Here is an 18,673-nt window from a genome sequence, read left to right as displayed (position 1 = left end):
AAAATACGGATATAAAAAATATCTACGACATATGTCATCCGATCCGATTCCGTGAAAATACGGATATAAAAAATATCTACGACATATGTCATAAGCTAACATAAAAAATAAAAAGGAACGTATTGTCACGGACTCGGATCGGATGAGTGCGTAACCGCCGTAAGGGTTCCTTTTTTGGTACGGAACCCAAAAAACGGACTCTCTACAGGTTGTTCGGTCAAGGGCTGACACCGCATACGGTCATCGCTTTCACCCACGACATGATGCCTTTTGGACAGCCCTGCAAGTTCCTACTCAAAGGAGAGTACTTGGTATGTATTTCTCTTTCTCTACTATTTGCTCTCTCTCTCCCTTCATTGCTTAGGGTCGTAACACCTTTTCATTAATCCACTCACACATACACACACACATTCATATGTTGTGAATCACCTACTAGGTATTTTTACTAGTTAATTGACTTTTATATTTTCATATTATTTCACATTATATTATTGTAAAGCTTGTTTAAATTATCAAACGTACTGTTATAAATTTATAATTAATATCTATTTAAGTAATCTGTAAAAAATTGTAATCCTATTTGGCCTTATTTTCAGTCTGTTATTATGTAAAATTATATTGTATATATCGCTGTTGATTGCAAAAAACGAATAAAATAAAAATAATCAAATAATGTGGTGGGCTACCAAGTCACATGTATCAAACTTAAATGTATAATTTAAGTTTGATATAGTCGAGATGGGAATCGGGGTGGAGACACCCCGCACATCTCCACCGTAAAACCGGTGCGGGCAAGCGCGAGAGACGTGCGGATGTGCGGGGCTTCCCCCCCGCCTCATACCCCGATTGCTATCTCGACATGTCACGAACTATAGCTCCGTTTACGTTTCTATACCCTATCCGCGGAAAGAACTTAGTATAGCGCTCTCTCTGTTACGTAAAAAAAGAAAAATAAGGCTATTTTATAAAAGGCTCTGTTACGTACTCCTATACAAATGATAGAGGTAAAAATCTCAGTGGCCGTTACCATTTTGAGGCACCAACCAATCACAAACATGTTTTCAATAACTATTCGAAATTGTTTTAAAAAAACATTCGAAATTCAATTAGAAAACATAGTTTCGTTTGTGATTGGTTGGTCACTCAAAATGGTCGTACTGAGATGTTTGCCTCTATCATTTGTTTGGGACTAGTAATCTTTATCCCGATTTTCACGTCTGTAACTTCAAATACAAAGGACTTTCATATAAACTTCCAACCCCTATTTAACCCACTTAGGGGTGGAATTTCGAAAAATCCTTTCTTAGTGGACACCTTACAAAGAACACACCCTCCAAATTTCATGTCTCTAGGACTAGCGGTTTAGGCTGTGCGTTGTTATATAAGTCAGCCAGTTAGTCAGTCAGTCAGGACTTTGAATTTTATATATACAGATTACCTAAGAGAGAGCGCTATACTAAGCTCTTTCTGCGGATAGGGTATAGAAACATTTGCTGTCATACCGTCGTCTCTTCCAGGCTGCAGAAGGTTCCGTGTCGCCAACATCAGCGCTGTTCGAAATAAGAGCACCGTCGCCCTTAATAGATTCCAAGCTATACATATGCGCCAAAAACCTGAGGCCGGGCATACAGAACCCAGAGCACGACGAAGAGAAGTACCTCCACCAAGGGATCGAACCCTGGAAAATGTTGGCTACCCATAACAAGTTACTACCCTTATGGGTCTCTATATCCTTGATCCTTACTTGTTTAATGTTTTCGGCACTGTTTTCTGGGTTGAACCTTGGGTTAATGTCGCTGGATAGAACAGAGTTGAAGATCATAGCTAATACTGGCACGGAGCAGGAGAGGAACTATGCGAAGGCGATCATGCCTGTCAGGGACCATGGGAACTACCTGCTGTGCAGTATTTTGCTAGGTAATTATCTATTCTATATACTATACTAGCTTATTCCGCGACTTCAAGGTACTGAACACTGGAAGATGTTGGGGGCCATGGGAACTATTCGCTGTGCAGTAATTTGTTTGGTAGTAATTATCTTTTCTATATACTATGCTAGCTTATTCTCGCAGCTTGAACTGAACACTGGAAAATGTTGGCTACACATAACAAGTTACTACCTCTACGGGTCTCTCTATATCATTGATCCTTACTTGTTTAATGTTTTCGGCACTGTTTTCTGGGTTAAACTTTGGGTTAATGTCGCTGGATAGAACAGAGTTGAAGATCATAGGTAATACTGGCACGGAGCAGGAAAGGAACTATGCGAAAGCTATCATGCCCGTAAGTGACCATGGGAACTATTTGCTGTGCAGTATTTTGTTAGGTAACTAACTATTTTACATAGTATACTATAGCTTATTTTCGCAACTTCGTCAAGTAACTCAACACTGGAAGATGTTGGGGACCATGGGAACTATTTGCTGTGCAGTATTTTGTTAGGTAATTATCTATTCCATATACTAAACTAGCTTATTTTCACGACTTCGTCAAGGAATTGAACACTGGAAGATCTTGGGGACCATGGGAACTATTTGCTGTGCAGTATTTTGTTAGGTAATAATTATCTATTCTATAAATTGCGCGTCGCTATGCCAAAGTATATGCATATGAGTATTTGATTGAAGACTGAGAATTTAGGATTAAATTTTTATGAAGGGTTTTATTGTTGGGCTCAAATAAAGTGATTCACCCTTTTCAGTATGTGAGAAGGTCTAAGCCCAACTGTGGGATTATAATTGCTAATTTTTGTTGTAGGCAATGTGGCGGTGAATTCCACGTTCACAATATTACTGGACGAGCTAACTTCTGGCTTGTTCGCGGTGATATTCTCGACTCTAGCGATCGTGCTGCTGGGCGAGATAACGCCTCAGGCGATTTGCTCGCGACACGGACTGATGGTGGGCGCCAAGAGTATCATGATCACCAAGGTGAGACAATCCCACGTTCACATTCACGATTGGTAGACTTCACACACCTTTGAGAACATTATGGAGAACTCTCAGGCATGCAGGTTTCCTCACGATGTTTTCCTTCACCGTTAAAGCAAGTGATATTTAATTAATTAAAACGCACATAACTCCGAAAAGTTAGAGGTGCGTTCCCGGGATCGAACCCCCGACCTTCGATTAGAAGGCGGACGTCCTAACCACTAGGCTATCACAGCTTCTAGTATTAGGATTAGGATTGTTATTTTTGGAAAAAATACATAATACTAGTGTTTTTCAGGCAGTCATGGCTCTGACAGCCCCGCTGGCTTTCCCAGTCAGTAAATTGCTGGATTACTTCCTCGGAGAGGAGATCGGTAACGTCTACAACAGGGAGCGGCTCAAGGAGCTGGTCAAGGTATGTATCATCATCATCATCATCATCATCAACCTATCACCAGCTCACTACAAAGCACGGCGGGGTGATTACGTATCTCGCGACAGACGTAAATCTCGCGATCATTGCTGTCAAACGTCACACGTAACAGCGGCTAGAGAGAGACAGCAATAGCCACAAACCAAAATAAGAAGAGGAAGAAGAGAGACAGCAAATGAACTGTCGCATTGCTACTGCTGTCGCGTTGCTGTCGCTAGTGCAACGTTTTACGTAATCACCCCGCCGGTCTCCTCTCGGAGTGAGAAGGGAGAAGCTTTGTCCGTCAAAGTCAAATAATTTATTCAAAATCCATGCTAATATTATAAATGCGAAAGCGTGTCGTGTCTGCCTGTCTGTCTGTGTGTCTGCTAGCCTTTCACGGCCCATCCGTTCAACCGATTTTGACGAAATTCGGTACAATTATAGCTTGCATCCCGGGGAAGGACATAGGCTTCTTTTTATCCCGGAAAATCAAAGAGTTCCCACGGGATTTTGAAAAACTTAAATCCACGCGGACGAAGTCGCGGGCATCAGCTAGTTGATAATTAATAACACTTTTGTGGTCGGTTGTGGATTTGTAAGATGACTAGCTTATGCTGCGACTTCGTCCGCGTGGACTACACAAATTTCAAACCCCTATTTTACTCCCGTAGGGGTTGAATTTTCAAAAATCCCTTCTTAGCGGATGTCTACGACATAATAGCTATCTGCATGCCAAATTTCAGCCCGATCCGTCCAGTAGTTTGAGCTGTGCGTTGATAGATCAGTCAGTCAGTCAGTCACCTTTTCCTTTTATATATTTAGACTAGACTAGCTGCCCCGGCGAACTTCGTACCGCCGAACAGTCGATTCTTTTTCAGGATTTTTAAAAAAAATTCTCTCCGTAAGAACCATCCTCGTACTTCGAGGAATATTATGAAAAAGGAATTAGTGAAATCGGTTCAGCTGTTCTCGAGATTTGCGATCAGCAACACATTCAGCGATTCATTTTTATATATATAGAGATGTATGTCTTTATCGTCACCATGATAATTTGTAGTCCAAACAAGACAAGTTGCAGCACCTGTGTCGTGTCGTTAGCTAAATATATTTACGCCAACAGTCTAACTTCGCTAATAGTTCCATGCCAAAACGTTACTTTGTACTTGACTACTAACCATCATCATCATCATCATCATCATCATCATCATCATCATCATCATCATCATCATCATCATCATCATCATTATCATCATCATCATCATCACTAATCATCATCATCATCACTAACCATACTTCTACAGTACGCGGCCGAAAGTAATGTACATCGACCTTTAGAAGGAGATAGCAGATTTGTAGAGCGTTGTCTCTGTTGTTGAGACCGACAAAACGTCATATAGGTATGAGTGACAAAGACAACGCTCTATAAAGCCAAAATGTCATTCTAAAGACCAATGTACATTACTTACTGCCGCGTACTGTACATTAATATTCATCATGATCACCGGCCGGCCGACCGGCTCACTACAGAGCACATATCCGTTTCCAAAATTCATATTCAATATCATCCACCAGCTGGGCGATTGTCTAAAACCTGCATCAATCATTATTACAATCTCAATTGTTGTGATCAGCTGAATTTGTGCGATTCTTGTTGCAACAATGCATTGTAGCCAATAGTGAGCGAGCATTAACCAATCAGAGATGATTGCGATCGTGACATTGTAGCTGTCAAACAACCGCGGTAGGGCCACAGGATCCAGATAGGTATTTTACATGCTGTCAAACACCCTATTGATTTATTTTACATGCTGTCAAACACCCTGTTGATTTATTTTACATGCTGTCAAACACCCTGTTGATTTATTTTACATGCTGTCAAACACCCTGCTGATTTATTTTACATGCTGTCAAACACCCTGCTGATTTATTTTACATGCTGTCAAACACCCTGTTGATTTATTTTACATGCTGTCAAACACCCTGTTGATTTATTTTACATGCTGTCAAACACACTGTTGATTTATTTTACATGCTGTCAAACACCCTGTTGATTTATTTTACATGCTGTCAAACACCCTGTTGATTTATTTTACATGCTGTCAAACACCCTGTTGATTTATTTCGGGCGTGGACAGTAATGTACTATTATTTGTAGTATTGTTTGTTGCAGGTCACGACAGGCGTGAACGACCTGGACAAAGACGAGGTGAACATCATCTCCGGAGCCCTGGAGATGCGCAAGAAGACCGTCTCCGACGTCATGACCAAGCTGGAGGACGTGTTCATGCTGCCCATCTCGTCCGTGCTCGACTTCGAGACAATGTCGGAGATCGTCAAATCCGGTGAGGCTTTGGCGCCGTCCTATTGTCATCATAATTCATAATTTTTTATTGCAAAAAATACACGTGAAGTGGTGTTACAATATTTTTTTGGAAACAGTGTATTACCAAGTATGGCGTGCAATGTTATTAAGTAGGTACAATAAATGTCAATAATATATACCTAATTTAAATAAGTCATCAATAATTAGTATTTTTAACCGACTTCAAAAAAAGGAGGAGGTTCTCAATTCGTCGGAATCTTTTTTTTTTTTTTTTTTTATAAAGGAGAATATTGAGTACGAAACAAAATAAAATATTGCGATTACAAAATGTCAATCATTAAAATTAATAAAATATTGTGTAAACAGACATCAAAAGTGGAAAAAAGTATGTCAACATGCTATCATTAAAATTATTATTAGTTATAGTACTTAGATTAGTAATTGTTAACAACAAACACTTTATCCGCCAAATAATCATTCTTTGAAATTTAAGAAGTCATTAACCGAGTAAAAACAATGAAATAATAACCATTCGTGTAGCTTCCGTTTAAATTTAGGAAGTGTCATTTCTTTCATGGCCGTTGGTAGATTATTGAATATTTGCGCTCGCACGATGAAATCGTATCGCATCATCGCGCGATGAAATACAGTGGCGTTGGCGAAGATCGCACGATGACACGATGCGGTCTCGTCGTGCGATGAGTTCAAACATACAGATTTCATCAGAGTGTCCTATTTGAACCTCGCAAGTAATCGTACGAGCACATGAATGCTTTAATAACGATCGTACGATGCGTTTGATCGTGCGATCATGTAATCAAAGCAACAGATCTCTTTTGAGTGTCCTAATCGGTTCTTCTTCTTCTTTCTTCTTTGGGGCTATACAGGTCCTTGCTATCCCTGAATCACTGCGACCGTCTCCGATCTATTGTGTTTGCCTCCACTTCACACTTCCTTATCAAATCCTGTGGCCGCCAGATACAGCAGCACCTTCTTGACTGGAATTGAAGTAACATCCTCCGGATAAATGATGTGTCTCCCTAGGTGGACGCTACGTTTGTGCATCAGAGCAGGGCAGAAGCAGATAATGTGCATCGGAGTCTCGGGAGACTCGTGGCACAGCCTGCAGGTGTCCGAGCCCTGGAGCTTAAGGTTATACATGTGCCTTTTCAGGCCACAGTGACCCGTTAAAGCTCGCACCAGGATGCACATGTTACTTCTGTTAAGCGACAGCACCTCAGATGCTACCTTCTTGCTGAAGGATTTAACCAGCGCTTTCGAGTGGTTTAACCCTGGCAAGTTTCTCCAGCGGTTGAGTGTGTCATAATAGCAATAGGTTAGAAGGGTGAGTTGAACCAGGCTTTTAGGTATACCGCAGACAGGCTCTGGGCCTATCTGACGTGCCTTTGCGCCTGATTTTGCCAGAATGTCCGCATTTTCGTTGCCTACTGTTCCAGCGTGCCCTGGCACCCATCTTAGAACCACCCTGTTGTGTTGGGCCTAATCGGTTACTACGCGATGCGTCGACGCGCGAGGGGCGCGGGACGAGAGGGACAAGGGCCAACACTTGGAGTGACACACAGCAATCGGGCCTCGCTCGCTTGCGGCCGGAGGCCATTTTGTGTTTTCATTGTTTGTGTAAAGCGTTTGGATATTCTGTTACATACAAGATGACATTCGAAGAAGATTTAATTAACCAAGTACGTTTACATCCTGTTGTTTGGAATAAACAGAGTGAGGACTATTAAAACGACGGCATCACACGATGGACATCGCGCGATCTATTAGGACACCTGTTAGGTCATCGCACGACCACTTTGATCGTGAGATGAAAAACGCATCGCGCCATCGTACGATCGCTCCCAATTAGGACGCCGCCTGAACGCATCGCATGATCGCCCGATCTTCAATAGGACATTCAGTAGAACACATTTTGTTTGAACGCACGGGACGCGCGATCATTTTCGTCGGACGCACGCATCACGACAATAGGACGGCGCCTTGAGCTGTTGACGGACGGACTTGACGGACATGGCGAAACTATAAGGGTTTCTTGGTTACTACGGAACCCTAAAAATGACATTAGTCAAACAAAGCCCGTTATAGAAAACTAATTTCGGGATCTGGAGCTCTTCCAACGTCGCTGCAACGTAAACTATTTCGATATATAACCCGTTGATGAAATATTAAGCTTGACTAGTAACATTTTGGTGTAATGTGTCGAGTTTTGAGGGTTCCGTACCTCAAAAGGAAAAAAGGAACCCGTATAGGATCACTTTGTTGTCCGTCGTGTCTGTCAATAAAACCTACCACTAGATTACAACATGGTGTTATTCAAGAGGCGGACCAACAAATTCCTGAAAGGCCGGCAACGCATCGGCGGTTCCTCTGGTGCTGCAAATGTTCATGGGCGGCGGTAATCACTTAACATCAGGTGACCCGCCTGCTCGTTTGCTCGCTATCTCTATTTAAAAAAAACACTTATAGGGTACTTCCCGTTGACCTAGAATCATGAAATTTGGCAGGTAGATAGGTCTGATAGCACAAATAAAGGAATAAATCAGAAAAGCGTGAATTTGTGGTTCTATCTGTATGTCTGTCTGTCTGTCTGTCTGTCTGTCTGTCTGTCTGTCTGTCTGTCTGTCTGTCTGGTAGCGTTTCACGGCCCATCCGTTCAACCGAGACGAAAGGAGATCGCCCGTAAACGGGCCCTCTTTTGTGGCGTCGTGTCAAAACTTAAATTTTTTTTTTTTAAATGTGTTATTTTTTTACGATTATGTTTTATAACGACTTTTTTTCACTCTATTATTGAAAATATCCACAATTACAGTTAGAATCGTAAACATGCATTTATTTTGAAGAAGTATTAATTAAATATAACCTCAATATCAGCAATATAAAAAATAAGATTTCTTTATAACCAGGGTGAATAAATAGAAATCGTTTGCAGAATATAAAGAGTTAATTATTTGTCTACAAAATAAAATTAAAACCATGGTGACACAACAATGATATTAGGGGGGGCCCAAAGCTCCTAAGAAAATGGGCAATCTCTTTTAATACAGAGATAGCTTGCATGAAGGACATAGGCTACTTTTGATCCCGAAAAACCAAAGAGTTCCCACAGGACTTAAAAAACCCAAGTAAATCCACGTGAATGAAGTCGCGGGCATCATCTAGTAAAAAATAAATGATTTATGTATGGCGTGCAAAATATGCAGTTAAACTTTTGGTTTGGTATATCTTTACTCTTAAGTCTTTGTATATCAATGGCATACACTAAAAAATAATAAATCACAAAAAAATTTTTACAAAAAAAATAAAAACCGACTTCGTTACACAAACACTAAAAATTGAAAAATAATTTAATTTATTACCGAATATATGTATACAAGAGTTAATATAGTTCCATTATAATACTTTTTGGTGCCGGTGCCAATTAGCTTTAGCTGCGCGAATCGTCTAGACTTCATATTTTTATGGGACTCCACAATGGCACCTCATTGGCACCGACCCCAAAAAATATTATTATGGAACTATATTAACTCTTGTATACATATATTCGGTAATAAATTAAATTATTTTTCAATTTTTAGTGTTTGTGTAACGAAGTCGGTTTTTATTTTTTTTGTAAAAATTTTTTATTTCACAATTTTTAGTGGCTCCATGGAATTATGCTATGACTGGTTAAAAATCTACTGTTTACTAAGCTATTACACTGATCGCGAGCAATTTACTCTTATTCGTTGAGGAGTTCCAGTATCTATCTTCGAAGATGTTCATCAGATCTTCACCAAATTGAAATGGGACCAACTTTGAAGTATACCCTTTCAAACAAAAAAAGAATTTTCAAAATCGGTCCAGGCGTTTTCGAGTAATCGGGGAACATACATAAAAAATAAAAAAAAAAATAAAAAAAAAAAAAAAAAAAAAAAAGATTCCGACGAATTGAGAACCTCCTCCTTTTTTTGAAGTCGGTTAAAAATAGTTTCCACGACGCGCCTGCGGCCTTGGTAGCTTTCCAACTAGTGATTGAAACGAATATTCGCATTTGCATTCGCGGATATTCGCATGTTTTTGCATATTCGCATTCGCATTCGCGAAATTTATAACTGTTTTGCAAATATAATTTTTTTAAATCATCATTATCATCATCAACCTGTGGACGTCCACTGTTGGACATAGGCCTTTCCTTCGCCACCACCCCTGGTCTTCAGCCTTCCTCATCCAGCCACTTCCCGCCAGCTTCTTTATATCGTCCGTCCATCGACGTCCAATTTTTTTTAAATGTTGTTGGTAAATAAAACAAAACTCATTAATTTCTTATATTTTTTAATGTAATAAAAAGTAACTTAACCTCGTGATCACATTATCAGCCTTCTTTTTATCATTTAGTTTCATTTAGTTATTTTCTTTGGGCATGAATGACACTTCAATCGGATGCGTTGGTAATCGGAACAAAAACAAACGGAACACACTTCGTTCAAACCGGCCAAGTGCGAGTTGAGTCTCGCTCTTTTAGGGTTCCACACATTTCTAGCTTATGCTCGCGACTTCGTCCGCGTGGACTACACAAATTTCAAACCCCTATTTCACCCCCTTAGGAGTTGTCGGAGATGTCTACGTCATAACAGCTATCTGCATGCCAAATTTGAGCCCGATACGTCCAGTAGTTTGTAACGTAGTGGAAGGCGCCTGGGCCTCAGCGCGTCTTCACTACCTACATTAAAATAGGGTTCGAACCTATATTCGAGATTTTCCCTACTTTGTGGGGAGATTAGAAATTAAACATTGGTAACACGGACAATAACTATGTTTTATTCCCTTAACAATTAACGTACATATTCTATCCTTATCTGCTACCGCACCGGCTCTGAGGGAGCCGGGGAGATTTTCCCCTGGCAGCGGGCAACACTGCTAGGTTTGATGCGCGAGCTGTCAGCCGCCGTCGGCTGCTTACGCGGTACGCGGGGAGTGCGCGGAAGGCACCTACGAGGGGACGAGGGGGGAGTGGCGGACGGTGATGCTACGCAAGCCTGGCTTCTGAAGCCGAGGTATGACTAGCACCCCCAGTGCCCACGAGAACTGTCTGGTATCGACCCACGATTAAGATCAGGCCGAGCGCCCCAGACAGTCACGAGTGGACTGCCTGTCCGTGGACGGGCTCAGCTATTTATAGCCGGCTGCAGGCAGGCAAGCCGGCGCGGTGACGGTGGTGTGCTAGGCGCGCGCGGGGCGTACGCGCGGCGCGGGTAGCGGGGCAGTGAAGCTTCTCGAAGTTTCTCGCAGCGATGACGCGCGGCCCGTCCCGTTGGCCGCCTCGTTACGTCATCGTTGCATCCCCCGTCCACCTCTGGAGATTTTTACCTGTAAAAATCACTTGGTTATCTCTCTGTTTGTAATCCGTTTTTACCCTATCCCCGTATCCTATTGTTTTCTTTTTGGTCTGTTCTCGTTGTTCCCCCTTTCTTTCGTTATTTTTGTTACCTTACCAATTTAGTTTTCCTTTGTACTGCGGGAGGCGGACCAGGCCCCTCCAGTGTTCCCCATGCGTTTCCGTCCTCGGCGCCTCTTTTTACGTTTTTTTTTTTTTTTTTTTGCTTGCCTCGGCGTCCTCCACCTCGGCGACGAACGCCTGGTACTCTCCATTTTCTGTGTGATAGTCTATCTCCAGGCAGTCGCCGCGGTCGGATGGTCCCGGCGCGGGGCTGTCTCCACCTCGCCTTTCTGTACCCCGTGGGTATAACCGGATGATTTGGGAGCCGGGTCCCTCCACCTTCACCCCTGGGTTATATCCCACTCTTTTCCCTTTCCAGGTCCCGATTACTACTTCGTTCTTCAGTATTTGCGCCATGATTCACGGCTCCGACACGAACACGGATGACCACGTATGCGTGACTGATAATTCGTTTCACTTTTCTTGTTACCTCCTTTCCTCGTGGGTAGGTCCCAAAAAGAATAAAATTCTGTTTGACACTTCTATGTGGTTCTAGAATTTTCCTTACCAGATTGTGGTTCCTTATTTTTTTTTTTTTTTTTTTCTCTTGTGGGTAGGTTAAGAAAAAAATATTTATTTTATGTGACGTTTCTATTTACTCTGTATGCCGTCCTAGATTTTCTACTACTAGATATTAACTTTTTTTTTTTTTTGTGTATTTGCCATCGACTCATTACCCCTAGAAGTTGTATTCTTCATAATGCCATAGATCTAATACTTCTAGATTGTGTTTTTGCTTGTATGATGCCGTGGATATACTACCGATAGAAGCGGTATTATTTATGGTGCCATGGATATGTTACGACTAAACTAGCGGCACGCTATGATGGCCGGTTTGACGTTTGTCCGCTCATGAAGTTCCGTATTAATTGATAACGACTTTGAAGGAAATAATTGTATTACTTTATTGACGATAGTGATGTGCAGAGATTCATAAATTTTATCGAATGTAGTTTTAGGTTTAGGACTCAAAATTTATTTATTAAATTGATTTCTTAAATGTATACAAGTGTAGAAAAATCAGTTTGCACCATTTAAGGGGTGAATGTACTTGTGAATATGAACAATTTTCACTATGTGGACAAACCTCTGAAATCGCAAAAAAATATCAATAAATTTTTAAAAATGGAATCTAATACGATCGTCACATAGGATCGCTGGCTAGCACAACTACTACCTCCGGCAAACTCGCGTCAATGCTCAATGCAAAACAAAGCAGTTTCGAATTGACGTTGCTTCGAAAAGTATAAACTGTCAGTGCAATGCGATTGTGATATAGTTTTGACCTGGCTTTGGATTTCAAATATTGATACTGCATTACTGTTGACCCTTGCTCGTTAATTTGGACTCTGTTCAAGCCCTTTGTTGTGGATTTCGTCGATATGACCGAACGTACGCAGAGAACTGTTCTAAATAGTCAGACACGTGAGTTCCTAATACGCCTTCGTAACTATTTCGATCGTGAAGCTCAAAATGGAGGGCCAATTTTACCTATAACGTCAGTGGTTGAACGCGTAGCTGATGCGCTTAATATTGGACAACGAACTGTTAGACGGATAACTAAAAAAAAATATGGCGAGACTGGCACAGAAGAAAATAAACTTCACACACCAAAAAAGAGAAAACGAGCAAAACCAGTCGTAGGCATCGATAGCTTTGATGCCGATGCTATCCGAAGACATGTTTACGGCTACTATTTACAGAAGGAGTATCCAACAAGAAAAAAGTTGGTGCATTCACTGAAGGAAGCTGGATTATTCTTCGGTGGGGAAAGTTCTTTAACGAAGATTTTGAAGACCATTGGATTTCGATACAAAAAATGTAACAAACGCAAAATATTGATGGAAAGATTTGATATAGCGATGGCAAGGTATACTTTTTTACGGCAAGTGAAAGAAATCAAAAATTGGCAAAATGTTGTGTTCTTGGATGAAACATGGCTTAATGCTAACCATACTGTAGGCCGTTCTTGGAACGATGACACAGCAGCATCTACTTCCAAAGTTCCTGTAGGAAAAGGATCGCGACTTATAATTTGTCACGCCGGAACCATCAACGGGTTTGTCGAAGGTTCTCTCATGGCTTTTGCGTCAAAAACCACTGGAGACTATCATGAAGACATGAATGGAGAAAAGTTTACTGAATGGTTTACCTCAATGTTGTGTAGCCTGTTACGGATACAGCTATCCTTACCTATCTATATAAAACCCAGGCATCGCCGGGGGAGCTAACATGTCGTCTAGCAGCCCAGCTACGTGTGGAAATATGCCAACTCATCACGTTCCGGCACATAGAGTCATCAAGGTCTGCAGCCACCTCTGTACGTGATCTCTGGTGCTAACCGACCACAGAACGGTAGAGGGGAAATCGATATAAAATCGACAGAGTTAGTTTTAAGGTAGCATTAATCTAGCATAAGTAGTACTTGTAATTTAGATAAGATATAGTTAAGTAAAGGCCTTCGTGTCCCAACGTCGACACGAATGTCCTAATTAAATCATTTTCGTAACCAAAAAGGACTTCTGCCTTCAACCCCCGCTCCAGGTAGCCGCCCTTACGTAACTGGCGCAGTCGGTAGGATAGTCCTGGATATTCAAGGTCGTCGTGGTGCATCCCCTAAAAAGTCGGGTCAACGCCGTCAACTTCCTTGTCAGGACTACAGAACCTACGAGGAGCAGCTGTCATAGGAGCTGTCGCTGAAGACTTCGAGTCATACTGGAAATCGATGGATCGAAGCTCGCCAGCGACTTTGGTTTTGTAAGTACATGAAATCCTTTTTATTGGTTGTTATATTAACTTTTGCGCAGGGTACTATAATTTTATAACTAATACGATTTTTTATTACGATTTTCACCCGCGTAGTAGATACTTTCATTTTATTGAGTTTTGGTAATTTAATTATTTGATACCTTTAGGTAGGACAGTTTAGAATATTTAAAAAATGACGGAACTTAGCCAAGTAGATTTGTTAGATAGAATAAATAAGTCACTTAAGTTTTTACCGAATTTTGATGGAAATTCTTATACTTTAACGAGATTTATTAATTTAGCCGACCAATTAGTGCGCTCATTTTTAAATCCAGGTCAAGAGTATGAGCTTTCAAACCTTTCCTTGATTAGCGGAATTCTTAATAAAATTACCGGATCTGCAGCAAGAACTATATCAGCCTACGGAATTTCCGATGATTGGAATAAAATTAAAGATACATTAGTTAACAGTTTTTCCGATTACCGGGATGAAATAACCTTACTAACAGACTTATCATATTTAATTCAGGGTCCAGATACAGTACAAATATTTTACGAAAAAGTTCAAAATTTACTCTGCACACTTATTACGTATGTAGAGCTACACAAAACTGTCAAAACTACTGTCGAAGTAAAAATAACACTCTATCAAAAGTTAGCCCTTAAAACGTTCTTAAAAGGTTTAAGAGAACCTTTAGGGTCAAGAGTAAGGTGTATGAGACCCCCCACGCTGCAAACTGCTCTTGAATTTGCCAAAGAAGAATTAAATATAATACATCTACAGAACAGAACTAAATTTTTTCAAAATTATCATAAGCATACTCGTAGACCTTATTATTTTTATTCACAGCGAAATTATTATAGTGGTACGAATTTCCCTTCTAGATCACGAAAATACTCAATGTCCCAAAAACACATTCCTTCAGAACCTCAATACCCTTTAAGCACTTATATCCCATGCCAACCTCACCCTGATTCAAAAATTTGCCCACAGGTGGACTTAAATCTACACAGTACACTGGAAACTCCGAAACGTAAAATTCCTGTGTATAATAATATATCGGACCAATATTATAATTCCCAACAATACGTGCCGACCCGGTGTGAAAATGAAATTGACACCGTTGCTGACGATAGGCAGAATTACGATTTCATAATATCACGTTTGCCCATAGAACAGTTAAATGCAGAGGAGACAATGAATTTAATTAACCTTTGTAAAGAATTTCCAGATGTATTTCTTTCTAATATAGGTAATTTAACTGTCGATTTCCGACAACTTAATAAATTAGATAAAAAGAATCCGAGTGATTTTACCAACTTTCTGGATAAAATCGGGAGGTCTTTGTACTTTACGACTTTAGACATACAAAATTCATATACAATTTCCGAAGATCTTATGGACAGTGTCCTTCAAGGCCTACCAAATTGTACAACCCTTTTTGACAAAATTGTAATTTTTTCAACATCCTTGCAGGAACACATACTCAATTTGCGAGATTCGTTCGAACGACTTAGAAACTTCAATTTAGTAATCCAGTTAGATAAATCTGAATTTTTCAAACGCGAAACGCCATTCTGTCACATGTATTCTCCAGACGGTATAAAACCAAACCCACATTATGTTTTACATATTTTAAATTACCCATTACCTAAAAATCGCCAGCAGATTAAGGAATTTTTAGGCATCCTTGGCTTTTACAAAAGATTCATACCCGACTTCGCAAGTGTAACCAAGCCTTTAACATTGTGCTTGAAGAAAGGAGCGAAATTAAATTTTGATTCAGAATTCGTCAATTGTTTCAGACAGTGTCAAATTCTTGTTAAAAATATGCCTATCCTAGCATATACAGATTCTGGAAAAGAATTAAATTTAACCACATACGCATCAGAAACCACTTTAAGTGCAACGCTTACGCAAGGCCCTCTTGGCGCCGATATGCCTATTGCCTACTCTTCCAGAACTTTGAATGATAGTGAAACTAAATATCCAACGAATAAAAAAGAACTTCTTGCAATAGTCTGTCTAAGGAGGCTCAGAGAAAGCAGCTCAACCATTATCCATGAATTAAGAACTACTTCAATACTACCAGTATGCCGCAATATTCGGCTTCACTTTCAACGGTACGATTCGACCAGCCCATTACAGATGCTTCATCTTCACGAACGAAGTCCAGCAGCAGCCCTCCAGACTGAGGGTGGAAACCTCCGAGGACGTTCCGGCGACATTTCCGTTAAAATTACTACAATGGTCGCCGCACTGAGGGTGGAGGTGTTACGGATACAGCTATCCTTACCTATCTATATAAAACCCAGGCATCGCCGGGGGAGCTAACATGTCGTCTAGCAGCCCAGCTACGTGTGGAAATATGCCAACTCATCACGTTCCGGCACATAGAGTCATCAAGGTCTGCAGCCACCTCTGTACGTGATCTCTGGTGCTAACCGACCACAGAACGGTAGAGGGGAAATCGATATAAAATCGACAGAGTTAGTTTTAAGGTAGCATTAATCTAGCATAAGTAGTACTTGTAATTTAGATAAGATATAGTTAAGTAAAGGCCTTCGTGTCCCAACGTCGACACGAATGTCCTAATTAAATCATTTTCGTAACCAAAAAGGACTTCTGCCTTCAACCCCCGCTCCAGGTAGCCGCCCTTACGTAACTAGCCTCCCTGAACCATCTATTATAATTATGGACAACGCCCCATACCACTCGATGCAAATTGACAAGCCACCTGCCCAATCCCAAAAGAAAGCTGATATCGTCGCATGGCTTCGTAAAAATGGCGTAGATGCAAACATGAATATGTTAAAAGCGGAATTAGTACGTCTTTTAAAAGAAAACAAACCAACCAAGATCCGATACGTCATTGACGAAATAGCATTAGAACATGGGCACAGAGTTATACGGTTACCGCCTTACCATTGTGAGTATAATGCGATTGAGTTGGTGTGGGCTCAAATTAAGGGATATGCTGCAAGACACAATACAGAACCCCCATTTACCACAAAAAAAATGCTAAAATTATTAGAAGAAGCTTGTGAACATGTGACTAAAGGAGACTGGGAAAAGGTTGTGAATAGAACTGTTAAATTAATAAGGGAAGATTATGAAAGAGATGTGAAAATAGATAATATTATAGAAAACGAACATATAATTATTAATGTATGTGATGATAGCAGTGACGACAGTGAAAATAGTAGTATGGACGAATCTGATTAATTATGGCCTTTTGTGGCACCTTTTTCGGTATCTTTTGTATTCATATGTTTCTTGTGTGCATATAAAGTATGTATATTCATTTTCGTTCAAATATTCAGTTCGTTCAAATAAATTAAATAAACATATACATTTTTGTTTTATTAAACCTATTTAATCAGGTACAAAAACAAAACTTAATTGTTTTTTGTTCGAGAATAAATTGACATTCCACATCACTATTGTAATGTGTCAAACCGGCCATCATAGCGTGCCGCTAGTGTAGATTGCGTTTTCGCGTCTAATGTTGTGCCATGGATATATTACCGACAGAAGTTGCGTTATTTATTGTACCCTGGTAATTTTTTTTTCGTTGTTACATGTAGTACCTCTTTAAGTCTTTGACGTGTGCCGTACATATTTTGTTTCCTTCTAGTGCTTTAATTAGAAATATTACTGGTGATTTTTGCTGTACTACTTTATATGGGCCTGCGAATTTCGGGGCTAGTTTCGCGCAGAATTGTTTGCTGGCGTTTGATAACGGAAATTCCCTCTTAAGCACGAGTTCTCCTACACTCGGTTTCCAGTTTTGCCTGTTTCTGTCGTAATAATATTTTTGCTGAAAGGAAGCTCGGTTTTGATTATTTTTGACTATTTTATAGATTTCTGCTAAATTTTCCCTTTCTTTTAGTGCTGGTGTTGGTAATTCGTTCTCGTCATGGATATTTCTCAGTTCCCTTCCGAACAGTAAGAACGCTGGTGTGTATTTTGTTGCCTCTTGTACTGATGTATTCAATGCGAAATTAAATTCAGTCAAGTGTTCGTCCCATTTTTTATGGTTTTTCTCTATATACGCAGCTATCATTGTCTCTAGTGTTTTGTTTACTCGTTCTGTTGGGTTGCATTGAGGTGTGTATGGTGCCGTTAGTCTCTGTTCTATGCCGTATTTCGCTAGTGTCTCTTTAAAGTGTTTGCTTGTAAATATTTTCGCGTTGTCACTCAACAGTGTTTTGATTCCGCCGTGTCTCATGAGGATGCATTCTTTTAGTGCATTTGCAACTGTTTTCGATGTTGCGGTCCGTAATGGTTTTATTTCCGACCATTTTGTGAATTTGTCATGGAAGACTATTATCCACTGGAATCCTTTGGTGGATCTGGGCAGTGGTCCTATGAGGTCAGTCGTTACTACTTCCCAGGGTTCTCCTGCGTTCTTGATGTGCATTAGTCCTGGTTTTTTTTCCTGTGAGGTTTTATGTTTTTGACAGATCTGGCATTTGTTTATGTATGTGGCTACGTCTCTGAACGATCCTGGCCAGTAGTATCGTTGTGCTACCTTATTAAATGTCTTGTATATTCCTAGGTGTCCTGCATTTGGCTCATCGTGATTTTGTGCTAGGACTCTGTGTTTATCTGTGTTTTTTACGCATAGCTTCCATTCTGTCGCTGGGTCTAATTTTCCCCCATATTTTGGGTTGCTTATTCTCCTGTAGAGTTTTCCTTCTTCGATCCGGTAGTCTTGGTCTGTTTCGGGATTGTTCTTTATTTTGCTGAATTTTTG

General features: G+C 40.4%; 2 protein-coding genes across 3 annotated transcripts in view; both read left to right on the top strand.

Moving 5' to 3' along the window:
• The window catches only part of Blos3 (Biogenesis of lysosome-related organelles complex 1, subunit 3), a 114,019-nt gene that overhangs the window by 61,267 nt on the left and 34,079 nt on the right, over positions 1-18,673 (top strand). The gene's annotated exons all lie outside the window — the stretch shown is intronic.
• Positions 1-18,673, top strand: part of LOC117994482 (unextended protein-like) — a 40,249-nt gene that overhangs the window by 6,691 nt on the left and 14,885 nt on the right. Inside the window, exons 3-7 of one of the 2 annotated variants that reach the window (XM_069507659.1) lie at positions 209-311; positions 1,518-1,917; positions 2,758-2,930; positions 3,229-3,345; positions 5,516-5,687. In XM_069507659.1, coding sequence (XP_069363760.1) covers positions 209-311; positions 1,518-1,917; positions 2,758-2,930; positions 3,229-3,345; positions 5,516-5,687 — 965 coding nt within the window. Of the gene's footprint in view, positions 1-208; positions 312-1,517; positions 1,918-2,757; positions 2,931-3,228; positions 3,346-5,500; positions 5,688-18,673 lie in introns of both variants that reach the window. The other variant, XM_069507658.1, reaches the window with a different exon arrangement.

The sequence above is a fragment of the Maniola hyperantus genome, chromosome 26 (genome assembly GCF_902806685.2).
Source record: "Maniola hyperantus chromosome 26, iAphHyp1.2, whole genome shotgun sequence".
Taxonomy (NCBI): Eukaryota; Metazoa; Arthropoda; class Insecta; order Lepidoptera; family Nymphalidae; genus Maniola; species Maniola hyperantus.
The sequence above is the reverse complement of the archived record's forward strand: the minus strand, read 5'-3'. Positions and strand labels throughout refer to the sequence as shown.